This window comes from Pristis pectinata, chromosome 8 (genome assembly GCF_009764475.1).
Source record: "Pristis pectinata isolate sPriPec2 chromosome 8, sPriPec2.1.pri, whole genome shotgun sequence".
Classification (NCBI taxonomy): Eukaryota; Metazoa; Chordata; class Chondrichthyes; order Rhinopristiformes; family Pristidae; genus Pristis; species Pristis pectinata.
The window spans coordinates 77,530,542-77,548,360 of NC_067412.1; the positions used below are offsets into that span (position 1 = coordinate 77,530,542).

The 17,819-nt window shown below is 38.0% G+C and overlaps 1 protein-coding gene across 1 annotated transcript; it reads right to left on the minus strand.

The window, feature by feature from the left end:
• Positions 1 to 3,352: 3,352 nt before the first annotated feature.
• lamp2 (lysosomal-associated membrane protein 2) lies at positions 3,353 to 17,412 on the minus strand. Its single transcript, XM_052022204.1, has 9 exons — positions 16,794 to 17,412; positions 14,056 to 14,171; positions 12,349 to 12,562; positions 10,578 to 10,739; positions 9,550 to 9,746; positions 9,342 to 9,455; positions 8,748 to 8,811; positions 8,192 to 8,362; positions 3,353 to 7,276 (listed from the first exon to the last, which is right to left on the minus strand). The coding sequence occupies exons 1-9, from the start codon at positions 16,837 to 16,839 to the stop codon at positions 7,137 to 7,139; spliced, it is 1,224 nt and encodes a 407-aa protein (XP_051878164.1). The 5' UTR covers positions 16,840 to 17,412; the 3' UTR covers positions 3,353 to 7,136.
• Between the last annotated feature and the right edge of the window lie 407 nt (positions 17,413 to 17,819).

Consider the following 17,819-nt stretch of genomic DNA (forward strand, 5'->3'; position numbering starts at 1 on the left):
TTCCTACATTTTCCTGGTGACAGGTATTAGGTTAACTGGCTTGGATATTCTTGTTTTCTATCACCCTCCTACCTTGAATCTGGTCATTACTGTGTTTCCTCTTTCTCCTCCTCCCTCCCTCAGCAATTAAAAAGGGACTGTTCCAATATCCAGGGGACTTGAACTAAACCAAGTCAATCACTTTCTCTGCAGCCACTTCTTTTAAAAGGTTCATGGTTCTGTTAAGTTTGCCTGACTCCTGCCAGGACAATAAATATAAAATACTTATTCAAAATCTGAAAATTTCTTATTTTCTATTATTAATTACCAGTCTCAGCTTGCCTGCTCCCATTTCATATACATGTAAAAGTTCTGTATTTCTGATAACTTGCTCTTAATCTATTTTCTCTATGAAATATAGAAATCCTTTGCTAGTTTTTAATATCTTCCCATTCTTCTGGCCCACCACTATCCTTTGCAACATTGAAAATAAAAATAAACAATTTGATATCCTTAACCATGTATGGACCATTTTATTTGTAGCAATTTCTCAATGAAATTGAAAATATTCTCAAATGTTTGGCACTGTTTGCAATTGTCTTTTGATCTATTTTCACAATTCCCCTTAAACTCTAATTGCCTAAAAGGCAAATTATAGACACCTAATTTTTTCCCACTTCCAAACTGAACATGCAATCCTACCATTTTAATCCTACAATTTATTAATCTTGTCTCATTGCACATGGCTAAATCTAAAATTGCAACCTTTTATCATTTAGCAATTTGCAGATGGCCAAAGGTGGCAATTCAGAGGTTATCAGCTTTATTGTTCTGCCTTTTTAGACCACATGTCTTAAGTTCACACCATGTTGATATCAACATGGACTATAACTGGATCTCTCCCTTGATTCTTCCAGCCAGTAAAGGTTGTATGCTTGGCACCTTGGTAATTTGTTAAAGTACAGCTTGAAGATAGTGCACAATAGTAAACAATCACATTGCAGGGGTGCCAATCACATGGGCTATTTCTTTGGTGACAGTGATCAAGATTCCTGCCTCAGATGGTAGAGGCTTTAGGAGAATCAGATGCCGAGTCACTAGCAACAGATTACCTAACCTTTGAACTGTTCTTGGCAGATGGTTTGTGGCAGGTGCAGTCCTCTGGAAAAAGTTGTTGTTGCACATTTAGGGAGATGGGGAATAATGTAGTGGAAAGTCATCACTAAACACATTGGCAGTAGTGTTATTTGCTGCTTACATACCCATGCCATATTGTCCCAGTCTTGGGGGAAAAAAAGCTTTGCTTTGAGTTGCAAACACTGAACACTAATTATCAGCATATTTCCCCAAGCTGGAGGAAAATATGGAAGCAGTTGAAGATTGTTTGAGTACTGCTTTGAACCATGTCAAAATCCTTTTAGTCCAAATACTTGAGACTTGAAGAATAGCTGGAACTTAAAAAGCAAACCACAGAGCTCAGCATAAGCCAGTTTGAGGTTTTAGTAAATTTGGGTATGCACTTCATGAGCAAGTGGATGTAGCATTAGATTTGGACCACTAGGTCAAAAGAAGCTGGCTTGTGGCAAAAAGAGGTTACAGTGAAAAGCAGGTCAATGATATAGATGAAACTTAATTAGGATAATAGTCATTCATCTCTAATATGTTAGAGAACAAGCATATCCAAATGCCACAATTAGAGAATTCAAAAGTGTTAGTGCAGAAGACTAGGAGGATTTTGGCAAATCTTTCTTTGACAAATTGAGATTAATAGTTGACCTATACACTAATTTCAACTCCAAAGCCTTAAGAATTTAGTCTGCTGTGGTAAAATGATCCAGAATTGGAGATTATAGCATGACAAAAAGTTACTTGTTGACATTAAACTCAAGCCAATTTAGGGGCCTTTGGGTGTGTGGGAAATTGGAACAATGAAACAACTATTATAGAATTACAAGGCAAAAAGCTTAAAACCCTTCACAACTACATCTTACTGCACGTAATTCTGATGAGCTTTTATTTGGCTGCAAATGGCTGTAAAGTTAATTTCTTTCCAGTTGTTGTAGGGAAGCAACATCTTCCCCATTTAATGAAAGAATAGGTTTGTTTTGAAAACTACCAGGGTATTTCATGAGTTCCTTTTTGCCAGGGGAAAAAAAAATTCAGATGGGGGGGGGGGGGTGGAAATAAAGGAAAATATGGTTGCTAAATCAGCTAATCCTCCACCTTTACACATCTGTTCTCAGATAAGTACTTCATAGCATCTTAACTAAAAGCAGTTTACCTGAAGAATTACATACCAATGGCAAAGTTCTTAAAGTATGAATTATTCAGCTGTGGAGATAGTATAGCCAAACTTAAGCCACATTTCACTCAGTACTTCCACATGGCTGTACTTTGGAAAAGTTGATCAATCCTAACGTATGGTTTGCTAAAAATCAGCTTCAAGTTATACATCAATTGCTAATCCTGCTTAAAAAATGCATCTCAAATCTAGCACTTTTACTCTGTTAAATATTCCATTTAGATGACCCACTACTGCACAAATGGATTTCCTTCCGCTATCCAATACTGGAAAGAGGAAATCCATTTTATTCCTGCTGCAAATTTCTCCATGGCCACTAACTTCAGCTTTTTCCTTGGCAATAGCCCAAAAATAGACCAACTGCCAATTGGAAACTTAATATTGCTTTTACCAAATCTGCACAACTCACCTTTTCACCTTACCTCCAGTTGACCATTTGACATACCTGGCTAGCCTTCATTTTACCTTGAACAGGTATAACTGCCAGTTATGGACTGCACAAAGTCTTGTTCACACTCCCTTCTGCACAGCTGTTTTTTTCTTTATTGAAAGATGTTTTAACATGTTCCTTTTAAGGATGCATACAATAGCAGTTGTGAACATTGGGGAATAGATGAATTACAAACTGAGTGCAAGCCTAATACAAAATTCCAAACATTGGACATGGGGCATGTTGATTTTCCATTTATTGCTTAATGCCAATGGCATAAAGCCAATTTCTGTATTTCTAATTTTGCACCTTGAGGTGGTAAATATTAAACAATACTGAATAACCCATTAGGTATATTTGGACCACTCTTGAATCTGTAATGTGACAAATCACTAGTGATAAGGAATTGTGTTAAATAAATGATCATACACAAATTGTTGTGCACTAATTAGGTTAGCCAACTCTCAATTTCTTTGTGCTGCCCTCCCTCACCACAAACTGGGAATATTGTACAGGAGGAGCCATAGAGCATACAGAAGAGATGTGATACACTGATTGGACAAATCTCAAATTATCTGGACTGTTACTAATTACACGAGACAATGGCAATTATTAACAGGCCCAATGCAGTTTCAGAAGCAATTGGCATTGGAAATCCCTGTCAGAAAAAAGACATTCTTCAGCTGTGATGATGTAGATGTTTGTTGAAGGATTACAGTAAGTGCAGAAACTAAAATGCCCTTTAAAATACAAGTTTGACTTCATGATCACAAATATCCACAAGAACTTGGTAATTACAAAACTTTGAGGTGCAGTTAATATGAACAAACCACTAGTCCAATCATATATTAATTCCTATAAAGTTTAATTACACGTTAGTGATGTTGTAACTTGAGATTGGAAATGGAAAATGACGACCATGAAAACAGCACAAAATCTTTTAAAGCATGCAAATCACTACACTGGAAACATCCAGCAAATAGATGGCTCCATTCCATCTTCATGAAAAACCCTCAAGAACAGTTTCAGATTTACAGAAATGCAATGCTGTAGATTTAAGACAAACTTGAAGTGCAGCAGGGCACCATAAACAAGGCAAAGTCATTACACAAAACGAAGTAGATTGAAGTTGGTCATCAAGATTTGCAGTCAAGACTGCAGTGTAATTTTATTGTAAGCCTCAATGCATTAATTTCATCTTCATATTAAAGACTTGGTAACTAATTGCCTTGATGGTCAAAGTGCATTCTGCATAGAGCAATAGCAGTGACAAAAGCAGGAGGGACCAGAATGAAGATTCCAGTGCACCTGCAATCCCCACTAATGGCCTTCCATTTTCATTGGTTTGTGCTGCTTATTTAAAACCACAAGAAATTGTGGAAGCCTACAACCAAGTTGTTTAGGATTTTATTCTACTCCATCCAAACGTTATTGTTTAATGCAACAAAAACCATACACATTTTATCTGGCAACTGCAAGTTAGGCTGGTTTGACATTATACTTCTGAAAGCAATAACAGAGGAAAACAAGTTCAAAAATCAATCCCTTGCGCAAGTCAATTAGGTAATTATACCATTAGCCCTGAAGAAATGGACCACACATGGAGGTTTGTTCATTTCACTAGCTGTCCATCTAAAGCAATTTGCAAATTTCTACATGCTTACAAAACAAAGACAATAGAAGTTTGTAAAAGGTAAACCAAAGGCACACTTAATCTCCCAATGGAAACGATCAAAGTTAGCATGGGTTCATTGTACAGCTTATTGTTCCATTGCTCAGCAATCACAAAGCTGAAAGTTTAAAAGTGTTCATATCCATTCATTTGATTCATGACCAATGCAAATCATCACTACAAAAATCAGAGCTCCCAACACTGCACCATTTGCAATCAGCATGATGCAGTTTTCATTTGCTTTGCAACCTTCAGTTGGGTTAAGAAATTTGGTAAAAGTTAGTGAAATCAGCAACCCGAAACTAGAAAGAAACCCACAGGACCCAAATTAAAATAAGCAGACTTAAATATCAAGTGCTTCGAAATAAAGTGAAATGAACATGTCCGATTTCTATATTCCTACACTTTTTTGAAAAGCAGCAATTGATCTCAATGTTGGGAAGTTTAAAGTTGTTAGTATAGCATCTTGGAATGCAACATCACTGGCCTATTGGTACTAATGCAATTAATACTACACTTGGTTCAATATACCACCATGGGCAATCTCATTTGTCAATACTGGAAATTAGTTCCAATAGAAAGGATATCCATTAGATCTGACTGGATTTAAATGTATAATTAAGGCAGAGCTGAAATTGGTGGAGGAAAATACAATGTGCTGAACTGTACTTAAAAAAGTACACAGAAAACTTGAGGCTAGAGATTTGCATGCAATTGATTTACTCTTCAGATACATGCAAAAAGCCTGAAGGGTAAATCAACACCAATCTAATAAAATCCATTTGCTTAAACATGGGGTTTTTCCATCCCCCAGAATTAGACACTTGCAACTTTAGATTTGGAAAGCAGTCTACCAAAAAAGGCACTATTGAGAGCTTATACAATGACTAGCCTACATGTGCATCCTATTTAATGGACCAACAACCCTTTTCTTTGAATTTGGATCCATAACAATTCTTACTAATACAACATTCAACAGATTAACCCATATCAAAATTTAATCTTAATGTGAACTGCAGCAACTTGTTTCTTCAGTTCAGGTCTGTCAAATCAATACCAGAGCTGGGTCCCAGCATTTAGATGTCTAAATCTGTTACTGAGCAAAACAAAATTGAGCTGGATTTGAAATTGAAGCCCAAACAAAACTGACAGCATTTTAGGAAACTTCAATAGATGAAACAGCTACAACAGTTGCATCTTAAAATTTGGTGGATTTTTTTTTATATTTACAGCATGGTAACAGGCCCTTCCGGCCCAACGAGTCCACCCCGCCCATTTTAAACCCCCAAATTAACCTACCTGTACATCTTAACTGAACAGCAACTAAATGAAGTTTCAGAAAAATCCAAGTTAGATTATGGACATTAACTTTTATTGCTCCTTTCTAAATGCTACAAGATCAGCAGCTCTGGCAAGTTTTACAGTGACCTGGAAAACTTAGTACATGTGATTTGTGAAGTCAAACACACCTAGTCTCAGAGGCAAAAGAATGACATTATCACAGAGTAAGACCAAACTTAGAACCCAGTGTTAAGGTCATTCAGGGTTAGGAAAATTTGCCTTAACAGAAATCAAAAATCACTACCCAAAGGAGATAAGGAGTAAAATTCAGTGAATTTGAACAAAAGAAATCAAATTTCCCAATTTGCATTTAATGCATGCATAAATGGGTTTTTCCAAGGAACACCACCACCAGCCCCCCCACCCCCAATAACAGAGGGATCACCTTCATATGACAAAATAATACTAATGACTATTAAACTAGTGATGCATGGAATTGAACCAAATCCACAGAATGGCATCTTGAAGTTAAAAATCTGGGATAATATGGTTGGCATATTGTTGTTAAGTGACAAGTCTTTCCATTAATGGATGGCTTTGCTAGCAATAACCACATACATGAGTAGAAACAATAAAATGTAATTAGTGTATTCCAGTTATGCCCAAAATGCTCAGGCTGTCTGGATGTTGCTTCCTATTGAAGTGTAAAATTTACAGCCTCAGCCCAAAAATTGTACAAGCTTACAGAGAATTCTTTATTATAAATGCAAGTTAAACTTTACATAAAAAAGAACTCCAGGAAGTGATTGTAATTTATCCAAGCTATAATACCAAGATAAAAGCCAAAATTTCACTATGTCTAGAGTGCAGTGAAAAAACTCCAGATTGCCAAATTAGAAAAAGATCAGTGGTTAATATTAGATAACGTTTACACATGCCAATTAGAACACATTACAAACTTGGAAAAGTTTCTACAGTTCAAGGCACCTAACAGCTGTCCCTATAAACATTTTTGCTAAATTCCAAACTTATATACACAAACATTATTAACATTTATACATTTTCCACAGTACATCCAAACAAGCTAAATTAGAACTGATTGTATAACATTCAGTTTTAGATTTTATATTCATTAAATTGGAAGAAATGTTAGAATCATTGCTGGCAAGTATTAGTCATTCATAAATGTTAATCTCAATAGGCAGTCACCAAGACAAATTTCTATACTGGACTAAACAGTCATTTCCTTGTAGTAATGCCATGAAGTCTAAACCAAAAATTTTCATCCTTCAATGCCAGCAATGTACTTTCAACATTTCATCTCTAAAATGTAGTACAGGTGCAAGCTCATTAGCCCTGGAGACTTGGCAAGGGCATAGTGCAATTTTTAAGTAGAAGGGGCAAGGACTTCCACCTACTAAATAGCCATCATGTAATCATATCACCAAATATTTGGCAAACCAAGACAAAATCTAGAGTGTCTGGTATCCAGCGTAGCTTTTTCTTCTACCAATCACATAAGCAATTACAACAATCACAATTAAGACAGCCAGAGCTGCGCCAACTATAATAGGAATAAGAATGCTGTCATCATCGAGAGAACACTCTTCAGCTGTGGATTAAACAAAAATATGAATTACCAGACACTGTGGAGGAAAACAGCAGCTATATACAAGTTCTCATTTGCTAAAAAGTTTATTGGTGCAAGGACAATTTTTTTTTAATTTTACTTTACAACTGGCTAGAATATTGACACTGCTGTTTGTTCAGCCTAGTTGGTTAAACATCTGCCAAGCTATTTTTCCCACCCACACTGAAAGGAGGCTACTATAAATTGCCCTGCATGCAAGGGACGGGCAACTAGGAGAGCTGGTGGGCATAAGAAGAGCCAAGAGGTAAATAAGTGGGGTTACCAAAGCAGAGCCACGAGTGGCATTGGTGCTGTTTTTTAAATGTAAAAAGGTAACACTAATGATTGATCCGTACACGAATGTAAAGGTTTGCCCTGTTTTATTGCTGTATATAGTTTGTTTTATGATGAATAAAGTTTATTTTGGAATAAAAAAAGTGAGGGAAAATGAGCCCAACAGGAATGCTCCAAGCGCGTATAGTCTTGATGGGCTGACTTGCCTTGTGTCACAAATGAGAAAATATGGCATCTCCATGATGGAATTTGCACTTAAATCAATACCACCAATATCATCTGTAATCTTTCTGGTACCGAGTTCGACATTAATTCCCAAATTAGCTGGGTTTAAGGCTCAACTATTTGCTGGTAAAGGGGATTCCAGAAGCTCAGCACTTCATAAATACCAAATGTGGCATTGAGTAAACTCAAGATGACAAATGTTATCATGTGGCACTGGAAGGTAAAGAGCGAAGACAAACTCTTTGTCTGTTTCATATTAACCAGATACACTATCATTTTTAGCATTCACATTGAACGGGAACAAGATGCTGCTACCCAGCGATAGGGACAGATTGCAAAAGGTAGCATTTACAGTTAACATACACAAAAACCACTTACCTCTGGAAAAGGTTCCAGACTTCAGCTCAAATGGTTGGACCCACACATTAAATGCATTAATAACCAATTTGTCAGTCACCCTCAGCCTTTGCTCCTTTTGGCACATATATGAACTTCCAACAGATGCCTGCCAGTATCTCAGGCTACTATTGTTGCTGTGAAGTAAGATTGCTGGAAAGGAAAATAAAAAGTTAACCTAATCAAAGTATAAAAATTAACCAAAACCAATTCCAGATTGGAATTTTACTTAAGACTCAAATTTGAACACATCCAAAAGGGGTATTTGAGCATTGGCGCTTGTGTCAAACAGTTTCAGACCGCCTCTGCCTAACCTCTTGATAAGTAGAATCATATGCAACATTACACATTAGTAAAAATGTCCAAGATCAGGTAGAAGTTATGAAAAATAAGTAAACATTTTAGATCCATAACCTTTCATCTGAAAGAAAGCCACTTCATCTCAGTCACCCTTCCCATCAAGATGAAATATCTCTGGATGGTCAAACTGATAACCTTGCCAAGCTTACCTTCAACTACTGCAATAGACAATACTTACTTGAACCATTTACAACCAGGCTTATATTAGTTTTCACCTCCTTTAGGAAGAACTTTGATTGCTCCTGCAACAAAATATTACACAAGTATGCAAAAATGCTGACAAGTTTCAGGAGAACATAAGGATTATAAAGACACCATACAGACCTAGAAAATCTCAATATCAATCTTACATTTACACCAGTAAAACTGAACTAATTGTGGGTACGAATGCATCAAATGTTCCAAGCTGGGGCAAGATGACAGTTGCCATTTAGCAAAAAAGTACTACCCATGAAAAACAGGTTGTAATGCTGGAATGTGGTTAACTACCCACGACAAAGTTAATGCAATAATTACAGTCATATTATATCTTTTCACTGAAGATGCACTGAAGTTATGCTTAAAATTAAAAATGGAATTCTAACATTTTGGCCCTTCCCCTTTTAAGTCCCAAACCAAGTTAACTGGGAACCACCAGTCCATTGTTTTCTTACACCACTGCCAAGTCTTGCTGCTTCCTGAACCCTAGGAAAGCTTGATCAACATATCCCAGTCTAGAACAACTCAAGACATCTAGCATTCAACCATTCTCCCCTTGAAATTGAACACTTACCACAATGAAATGAAATAGAATAGTTGTGCTTGCATCTTCTAGCACAAGAGCTGCATCTTGATGCCCACAGTGTCCACTTGCTGTAGAATTGGAATCAATATTAATCACTCGTGTCTGAAATAGGTTGGGTGATGGAAGAGGGAAAAGTTATTTGCTTGTAATGCACAAAAAGAAAATTGTAACGAACAATGCAAGAAAAAAAAAATACCTGGTTATCATCTGTATAGGTAAGATTCAGCTGTAGTGCCATATTGGCAAGAAGACAAAAATCACTACCATTTTTGAGTGTGTAGTTGCCCACTGCTGGCAGTGATGGTGGTGATGGTTTAGTTGGGGTCATGGTTGAGGCTGTCCATGTTGTAAGAGGTGCCATTGTAGTAGGCATGTCTGCCTTGCAGATGGATTCTGGGAAGGAAAGAGATTCTCACTACTTGTAAAGTAAATTAGGTAGTTCAGGCAATAATTCACTACATGGTCCATCTTGGAGGTCCAATTGGGTTCACAAAAAACTCAGCTACAGGATGACCAAACCCATCCAAAGTGCATGTAATGTTTTTCTAGACCTGGCCATATACCTAAATATACAGGTTGACAGCACATTTGAGCCCAAGGATGAAACTAAACATTAATCAAGAACTGAGGACATGCATCAATATCAAGCATTTCATCCCAACCTGTACCATTGACCCAAACCAGGTATTTGGTTGGGTCACATCAAATGTGGTTCACCAGCTCTACAAGCAGCCTTCTAATCCTTGCTGTCCAATTACCTTTTACAAGGGAAAAAAAAGCAGAGAAATTGAAGTTCTTAACTTTACCACTTTGAAATAGATTATGCAGCAAGGGTTTCCAAACAGACCTTCAAGTAATAAATTGAAATGCACACCATCCACCATGTAGCTGGAAATGCAAATAATGGAGTTATTAAATCCTAAGAAACTAGAATGACCACATTTCAGATTGGAACCAGGTGGGCTAAGATAGCAAGTCTGGGACAGAACAGCTTTTATTCTCTGTGGATGTGCCCAATAACCTCAGACTGCAGCTATGGTTTTGGGGGTGGGGGAGGTGGGCAGCATGAACTGGCCAACTAATGGTCAAGATTGGCATTAGGTGTCAACTCAAATCAATATCCCAGCACAAATTCTTGAGCTATTATAAACAAAATAGAACTCAAACCTGGCATTGTGTACAGAAGACATTTAAAATATGACAATTAAATGGAGCATTTCTCACCATTTTTGCTAATTGTTCCATTCTCCACAAAGGCTTGAATGCCAACATCATATAAAACCATGATTACTGCCTTGCTTGCAATAGCTTTAGCACTTCTACATGTGTAAATTGTGTTAAGTGGTGCAGCCTCCATTAGGGAATCCACAGCTACTTTGTTTACACCTATGAAGATAAAATAGAGATACCACTGAAATGGAGGTAATGAAAGGCATTGGAAATGGACTTAAATTTGTGTTTTAGCAGAAGTATGCATCTCAACATTCATGAAATGCAAAATAGGTCTATCCTGCATTAATCACAGCAACTAATGATCAAGCATTCCAAGACCAAGCAGCTCTAGGAATAAAACAATGGAACAGTGTTACTGCTTCATGGTACCCTTCCATGTAGAAGGAATACTCAAGCAGATGATTCTATAATCATTTGTACACAGTGCAATTCAGCCTCAATGACAGAATGGTCATGTGCCAACTCAGACTTTTAAGGAAACAGTATGCCAGGTACAACCCACACTTTTGAAAGTAATAAACTTCAATTAAAAATGTTGCCAAATCTTAGGATGTCACACTCAAGTTATCAAAATATGGTCAAAAAACTAAAGCATTTTTAGGTAGAAAACAAACTCAAGATCTCCTCAAGTACACCCTTCATTGCCTAATGGATTTGTAGGCAAACTTAGCGACCAATTCACAATGCAAGGTCAAAATGCCATGCAGATTGTCATTCTATATAGTATTGGTTTGACCATGATAACTGCCTTTCTTCCCCCCCCACCCCCCCCCACCCCCAATTGCTCTTAGACCAAATTAAGGCACATGGGCTTGGTTGTATGAAAGATGGCTATTTCAATGCTCCAATGTGTCCACTGGAAAAAACATTAATGCAAGATATCTTTATCAGTCACACGTACATCAAAACAGTGAAATACATCTTTTGCGTTGAGTCTTCTGGGGGCAGCCCGCAAGTGTTGCCATGCTTCTGGCGCCAACATAGCATGCCCACAACTTCCTATCCCGTACATCTTTGGAATGTGGGAGGAAACCAGAGCACCAGGAGGAAACTCACACAGACATGGAAAACATACAAACTCCTTACAGATAGCAGCCCGAATTGAACTGGCACTGTAAAGCATTATGCTAACTGTTACACTACTGAGCCTGCCTCAGTAATGTAACTAAGTTAAAAGATAGCTTTGGATGAAAAAGGAAGCTTGTAAAAAAAAATTCTGCCAGAGGATTGGGAGATTTATTAAGCAGCAACAAATGACCAAAAGGGATGAGTGGAAAAAGATGCATTAGCAAATAAATGATTACAAACTTCAACTAAGCAACAGCAACACATGCATTTCCCATAGGGACAACAGGAGAAATTAAAATGTGGAGTAAAGAAATAGTGAGGTGTTAAGGAAAAATTTGTCTTCACAACAAATCAAATAGTAACTAAATTCTTAAAACCAGAAATTCCTTGGAGCTGATAGCCCACATCTGAGTCCCAAAGGAGGAGCCACAGAAATAACCTATGTATTAATGCAAAAGGCAAGAACAGATACAGTACAAGGCATAACACATCTTCAGATAATCTATAGATATTCCACTAATCCTAGAGTATTAAACATATTTAGCATCTTCTTCAATCATACCATTTACCCAGTACTGTTAACCTTCCTGAAATAGTTAGGCAACAGATTGCCAAATATGCTCTCCTGGTTAAGAGCATTTATTGCTAGACTTATTGTTCAACCCACTATACAAGGTAAAAATAAAAATCATACTTGTGTTTTTTGCTCCCGGAAACAGTGTTGCATCACTCGTGTTGTACGTGAAAGTCAATACATCTCCTCTAAATATTCCAGCAGAATGGGAGAAATTTAAGCTCAAGGAATGACCATGTCCAAAGTCCATTTTTAACAAGGGAGCTGAATTATTATCACCACATACACTTCCATTTGAAGACAATGAATTAGGTAATTGAAAGGTAGCATTTTTCTGAATAAAGTAAACAAAAATCGGAATTAGATAGGCATGTGGATGGTACGATCAGTTATGCCCACAATGGCTCTGCTGGACAAGCAATAAACTAGGACACATTGGCACAAACTCCATATCTACAGCTGGGATTACCTGCAAGTTCTCAGAAAAGTTTGAAATTTAAACATTTATACAAGTGAAGAGCTTGACAATGACTGGATGGATCAATTTTCAGCTCAACTGCTACCTATCCTGAAGTGCTCAGTGGTTCTGAATAAGTACCAGGTAAACCTTTAGTTTTAAGGATTGTACATGAAGTGTCTAGAGTTGAATGTAAACCAATGAGCTAATTGAACATCAGGATGCAGTTGTGGACAAATAGCTTACACTTTTGGCACACAACTGGGAATACATTGCAAATCAGATTTAGTCTGGAATTTTCAGAGCAGCTCCTATTAAATTTTGTGCATTGAAAATAAAGCAAGTTTAAAATATGAAGAGAAAAGTCTTCAGGATTAGCCAAATAGTGATTGCTATATTCCCCCCTACACCCTCTTCCTCCCCCTCCTCCCCCCCCCCCCCACCCCCCCCCCCCCCCCCCCCCCCCCCCGCCCCTTGCCAAACAGGACTGATCCTGATAGGCAAATCATTGGGGATATTTTAAATTGATCTAGGCACGCAGTCCCTACAGTCCTCATCTATTCTACTGCCATCCAACCATAGTCCACAGGAAGAATGTACCCAGGATAGATCCCTACATATACACAGAAGGTGTACATTTGCCCTAGTTGAGCAATGCAGCCTCCATTTGACATATTTAATGGAAAAAACACAAAATAGATTGACAGATATCCAACTTTTAGTGATAATTTGAAGCTTTGCTAGTACTTAGCAAGGATTTCAGAAGATTCTAGTTTCTTCTCTTTAAATAGGGCAATTTTAAGTATCACACGACTGCTTAGATAATGCAATTAACTAGAACAAAAGGAAAAAACAATTGGCTTCATTAAGCAATGTATTCTCAAGTCAGAAATCTGAATGGCCATTCCTAACAATATACCTCAATTGCCACATTTCCAAAAGATAATAAGTAACCAGCACTCATTCCCTGCATCTCAGTAGCTACTGCAGTTAACGTAATATAGTTTACTTTTAATGCTGCTAAATGACTTGCAGCAAGCAGTTTTGTTCCACTGATTACACTAAATACATGATATCCAGTTAAACATTTGCTTCCCCTTATTGCTCGTAGTTTAAAGTTTCAGTAGTCAATACTAATCACTCAAGTGATTTGTGTTGTCTAGAGACCATTACAATCAAGCCCAACATTGTTGCTATCAAACATCTAAATTGCTGGCAAGCAAATAGGAGCCCAATTCCTAGATCAAACCTTTTAACTCATCCAAAAACAGAGGCCTTGAAAATCAACAGTGTCAACTGAAATTGCACAATAAATGAATTTAATGCTCCAATCTTACTGTTGCAATCATATGGAAAATTATATGACATACCATTGTTCCATTTACTTCATAAAGGACAGTGAAGTTGACTGATAAAGTGGCATATATGCAGGTTTTGTTATCCTTGTCATGGACTTCAATCTCCACTGCTTCAGTTAGTAAAAATCCTGAAAATAAGAAGTTCATTTGGTTACCATGGAACAACCATTCAATGTCAGTCAATCCACAAACTCATCTTACGCATCAAGGTCCTTTGTGCATTTTTAGATTCCAAGAATTTTTGTAGCATTGCATTTTGGTCATAACAAAAAATATTCAAAATATTGCCAATAGTCAGGTTTGGATACTTTGGTCCAGTCAAGCATTTCCAGCAATAATAGGTGTCAACTCCTTCACCAGTTTATGAATGGAGATGCTCCTTAAGTGAAGTGTCTGGCAAATATTTAAACATAGAGAGCTGCTACCTCAAAGTAGCAACAACCTGGGTTCAATCCTCACCTCTGCTGCTCTTTGTCGAGTTCACACATTCTATGACCAGATTTACTCTGGGTGCTCTAGTCTCCTCCCACAAGCCAAAAGAAGAGCTGGTATGTTAACTGGCCATTGTATATGGCTCTAGTGCATAGGCTGGGGTGGGGAAGTGAATGGGATATGGACAGAAGAAATGGTATTGATGGATAATGACTGACAGACTCAGTGTGCCAAAGGATGTTTCTTTATTCTGGATGAACACTGCCCCAAATTAAAGCAAACACTACTAAATACACTACATCAAAACAAAATAATTTAAATTGGCCATTCCCTTCAAATCTTTGCACACAATCCCCATTTACAATCAATGGAGACAGATCCTGTGCTAGATCCAACCCGAGAATCCCAATAGCAAACCTTGGCACAATGACAACGCCAGTCAGAGCCAGATCCTATGCAGACTCCAGCAAGGAAAACAATTCAACTTTTCAATGCAATTCCTGCTTAAATATGGGACTCTAGTTTGTTCCAACAATTACTGCAAGGTAAAATCTAGTAGATGACACTTCTGCTGTACTTGCCAAATGATGAATCACAGACCCATAAAAGAACAAACAGGAATGTCCATCATATACCAAGTTAGTGTAAACATCATTTTTGAAATGCAACATGCATCCAGATTAAATAATTAGCCACATCTCAAGAATCCCACTGATGGGACACTTGTGCCAATCTAAGGTTACAGTAGTTTTTACAAGTGAGCTAGTTAAGATGCCAGGTTAATGATCAAGTATCACAAGTGACACTGTTCCAAAATCCTAGAACCCTGCTGCATTTAAGACTTGGTCAATGGTGCAAATACAAACTAAAGGCAGATTATAAATCAAAATGATCAAAAACATTAAAGCCCAGAAATGACATGTGTGACCCAGGAAATACTGATAATTTCCAAAACAATTAAACAAAATGTGCACAACTTGATATTCAAGACAAAAGTTGAAGTGAAAATCAAGTAGATATGCCAGAAATAAGAACTTTAAGACAAACAATTGAAACTGCACCTCCAGTAGCCACACATTTGAATGATGTGTTAACCATAAAAGGTTTAAGCACAACAGATTGTACAAATTGTGTTTCAAATTTAAAGCATAGCTTCCTGATTCCAGAGGACACAAAGCCCTTGAACACAGGTACAGAATCATAAACAGTAAATCTAACAGTAAGCAAACAGTAACAAATATCACAGCCTACTTGAAATGTCTAAATTTAAGTATATCAAACAGACTAAAGAAAAAAACACTTAAGTTTGACAGAAATGACAATGCTTACTTTATAACAAAACAAAATGGGCCTTGCTCATAAAACCAATATCTATAGGAATCAAAATGCAGTGTATCAATCTAATACATTCTCCCATATTTCAAAAACCTATCTTCATAGAATATGCTATCACTTCCAAAGATTCATCATTTCCTTCTGTCAGTATGGAGTTAAGGCAGCATATGGTACCATAAGTTCCAGTAATTTTGAGTTAAGGTTAATTACAAATATCAGTTGGCTAAATTTAAACTACAAATGGGAAACAGGCAACAACTTTGCCCTATGCCAAAATCCCCAACACAGACCACTAGCTAATGAGCAGCTCTAAAACAAACTTAAACCATTGTTATCTTTTTCATCAAAACCAGGAAAATGCACGTCAAATGCCTGTTCCTCAGATTTTAAGGATCAGGACAGTCTCAGATAAAATTGGGCAAGTTTAATCTTACTCTCCTTTTATTGCAAGTTACAATAAAAAAGTCAGTATAAATACTTTTACAAAAGCATCGGGGCATATTCATATCCAGTGCGTCCAATTTTTCCAACTTTATCCAGATTTGGGGCTCACTATTCATCTCAACGTGGTGCAGTTATTTAGCCCAAGATACATTTAGTGATAAAATTACAGAAGGTAGAGAAAGTGAAACGAGCCCAGAGCGCCGAGGCGCTGGAACCGAGATATACGAAAGCAAGTGCTGGAAATACCAAACATTCGCGGGATCAATGCCCAGTCATCACTGGTCCCAAGATATGTGCAGTATCTCAGGACTTTTGACCGCAGAGAGCGCCCACCACCTACCACTAGGAAAAGGATGGCGTGGAATGGAAGCGCATGCAGAAAGGTCACTTCAACCAGGCTCGGCAGACAAATTAAAGAAAACTTAAGAGGGCAACTGTCAGGCCTGCAGCACCTCGGGACCAGAGCGACGCCGCCTCCGGTCTCAAGGCCGCCGGGCACGGCGACAGCTCCTGGCCGGAACGTGCGGGCAGCCACTCACCTGCGAGGACAAGGAAGGCGAGCTGGGAAACGGCCCGTCGCTGCATGGCCGAAGACGGAGAGACAACAACACCTCACCCCAGAGCTTCGCCGCCTCAACTACAGCGCCGCAGGACCACACGTGATCGGTGAGCGCACCGACAACCTCCACCAATCGGCTTCTGGCGCAGCTCTCAGATGGGCAGAATAGCCAATCAGCGGCGGAGTCTTCTGTGAGCGATCTCCTTCTTAACCAATAGGTAAGTGACAATGTCCCTGGAACAATCGGCGTTACAAGCCCAGCCAATCAATCAATGGTTAATGAACCAATTAAACACGAGAATTTCTTCCATTATCCAATCACATTACGATGTCGCGACTAAAGCAATCACGCGCCCCTCTAGGAAGCAGGTATTTGCAACAAGCTGGAATGAGAAGTCTTGGCGTATACAATGCCCTGATCTAAGCATCGTTTTTTTTAAATAAAAAGATCTCCAATAGATTTAGAAACGATTAAAGACGTATCATAATGATAAGTGCAACAGTTTGAACCTTCAGCAAAATGAAACATATGAATAGTGTCCTTGCTGGTTGATGCCACATTTTGTGCTCGCACTGTTACCTGCTGTGTTGATGATGTCAACATGATCACGAGTTAGGCTATTGAACTGATTTATGGCTGCATGTGATGTTGCTTATTAATGCTTCCTGCTCTTAGTGATGATGCTGTAACAATTATAAACACAAAACCAATTTTAAATTATTTCAATTTGAAGATGTACAAATCTTCTGGCTTCTACATGAAGAATACTCGATCCGAACTGCTGAGACAAAGATTCAGCCTTACAAATAATCAGACTTAGCCTTACAGACTTAAAATAATCCTCTGGAGTGCGCCATTCTCAGTCAGTTCTTCAGTGCTGATTTCTAGGGGATTGAATTCGATTATGCCTCATAGGAGTCTATAACACATTAACAGCATCGTGAGATAAATAAAAGAGGTGATGTCGAAGTGCAGAAATGCAGCCATAATTGGGGATTGAATAGT

Bases quoted from the DNA above. Each gene is read 5' to 3' on its own strand.
- lamp2 (XM_052022204.1), bottom strand. From the start codon at position 16,839: ATGCAGCGACGGGCCGTTTCCCAGCTCGCCTTCCTTGTCCTCGCAG. The intron at 12,563-14,055 runs GTATGTCATATA...TACTTTATTCAG, and splicing joins ATGAAGTAAATGGAACAATG to AAAAATGCTACCTTTCAATT. The intron at 8,812-9,341 runs GTAAGTGTTCAA...ATTTTGTTGCAG, and splicing joins TTCTATTTCATTTCATTGTG to GAGCAATCAAAGTTCTTCCT.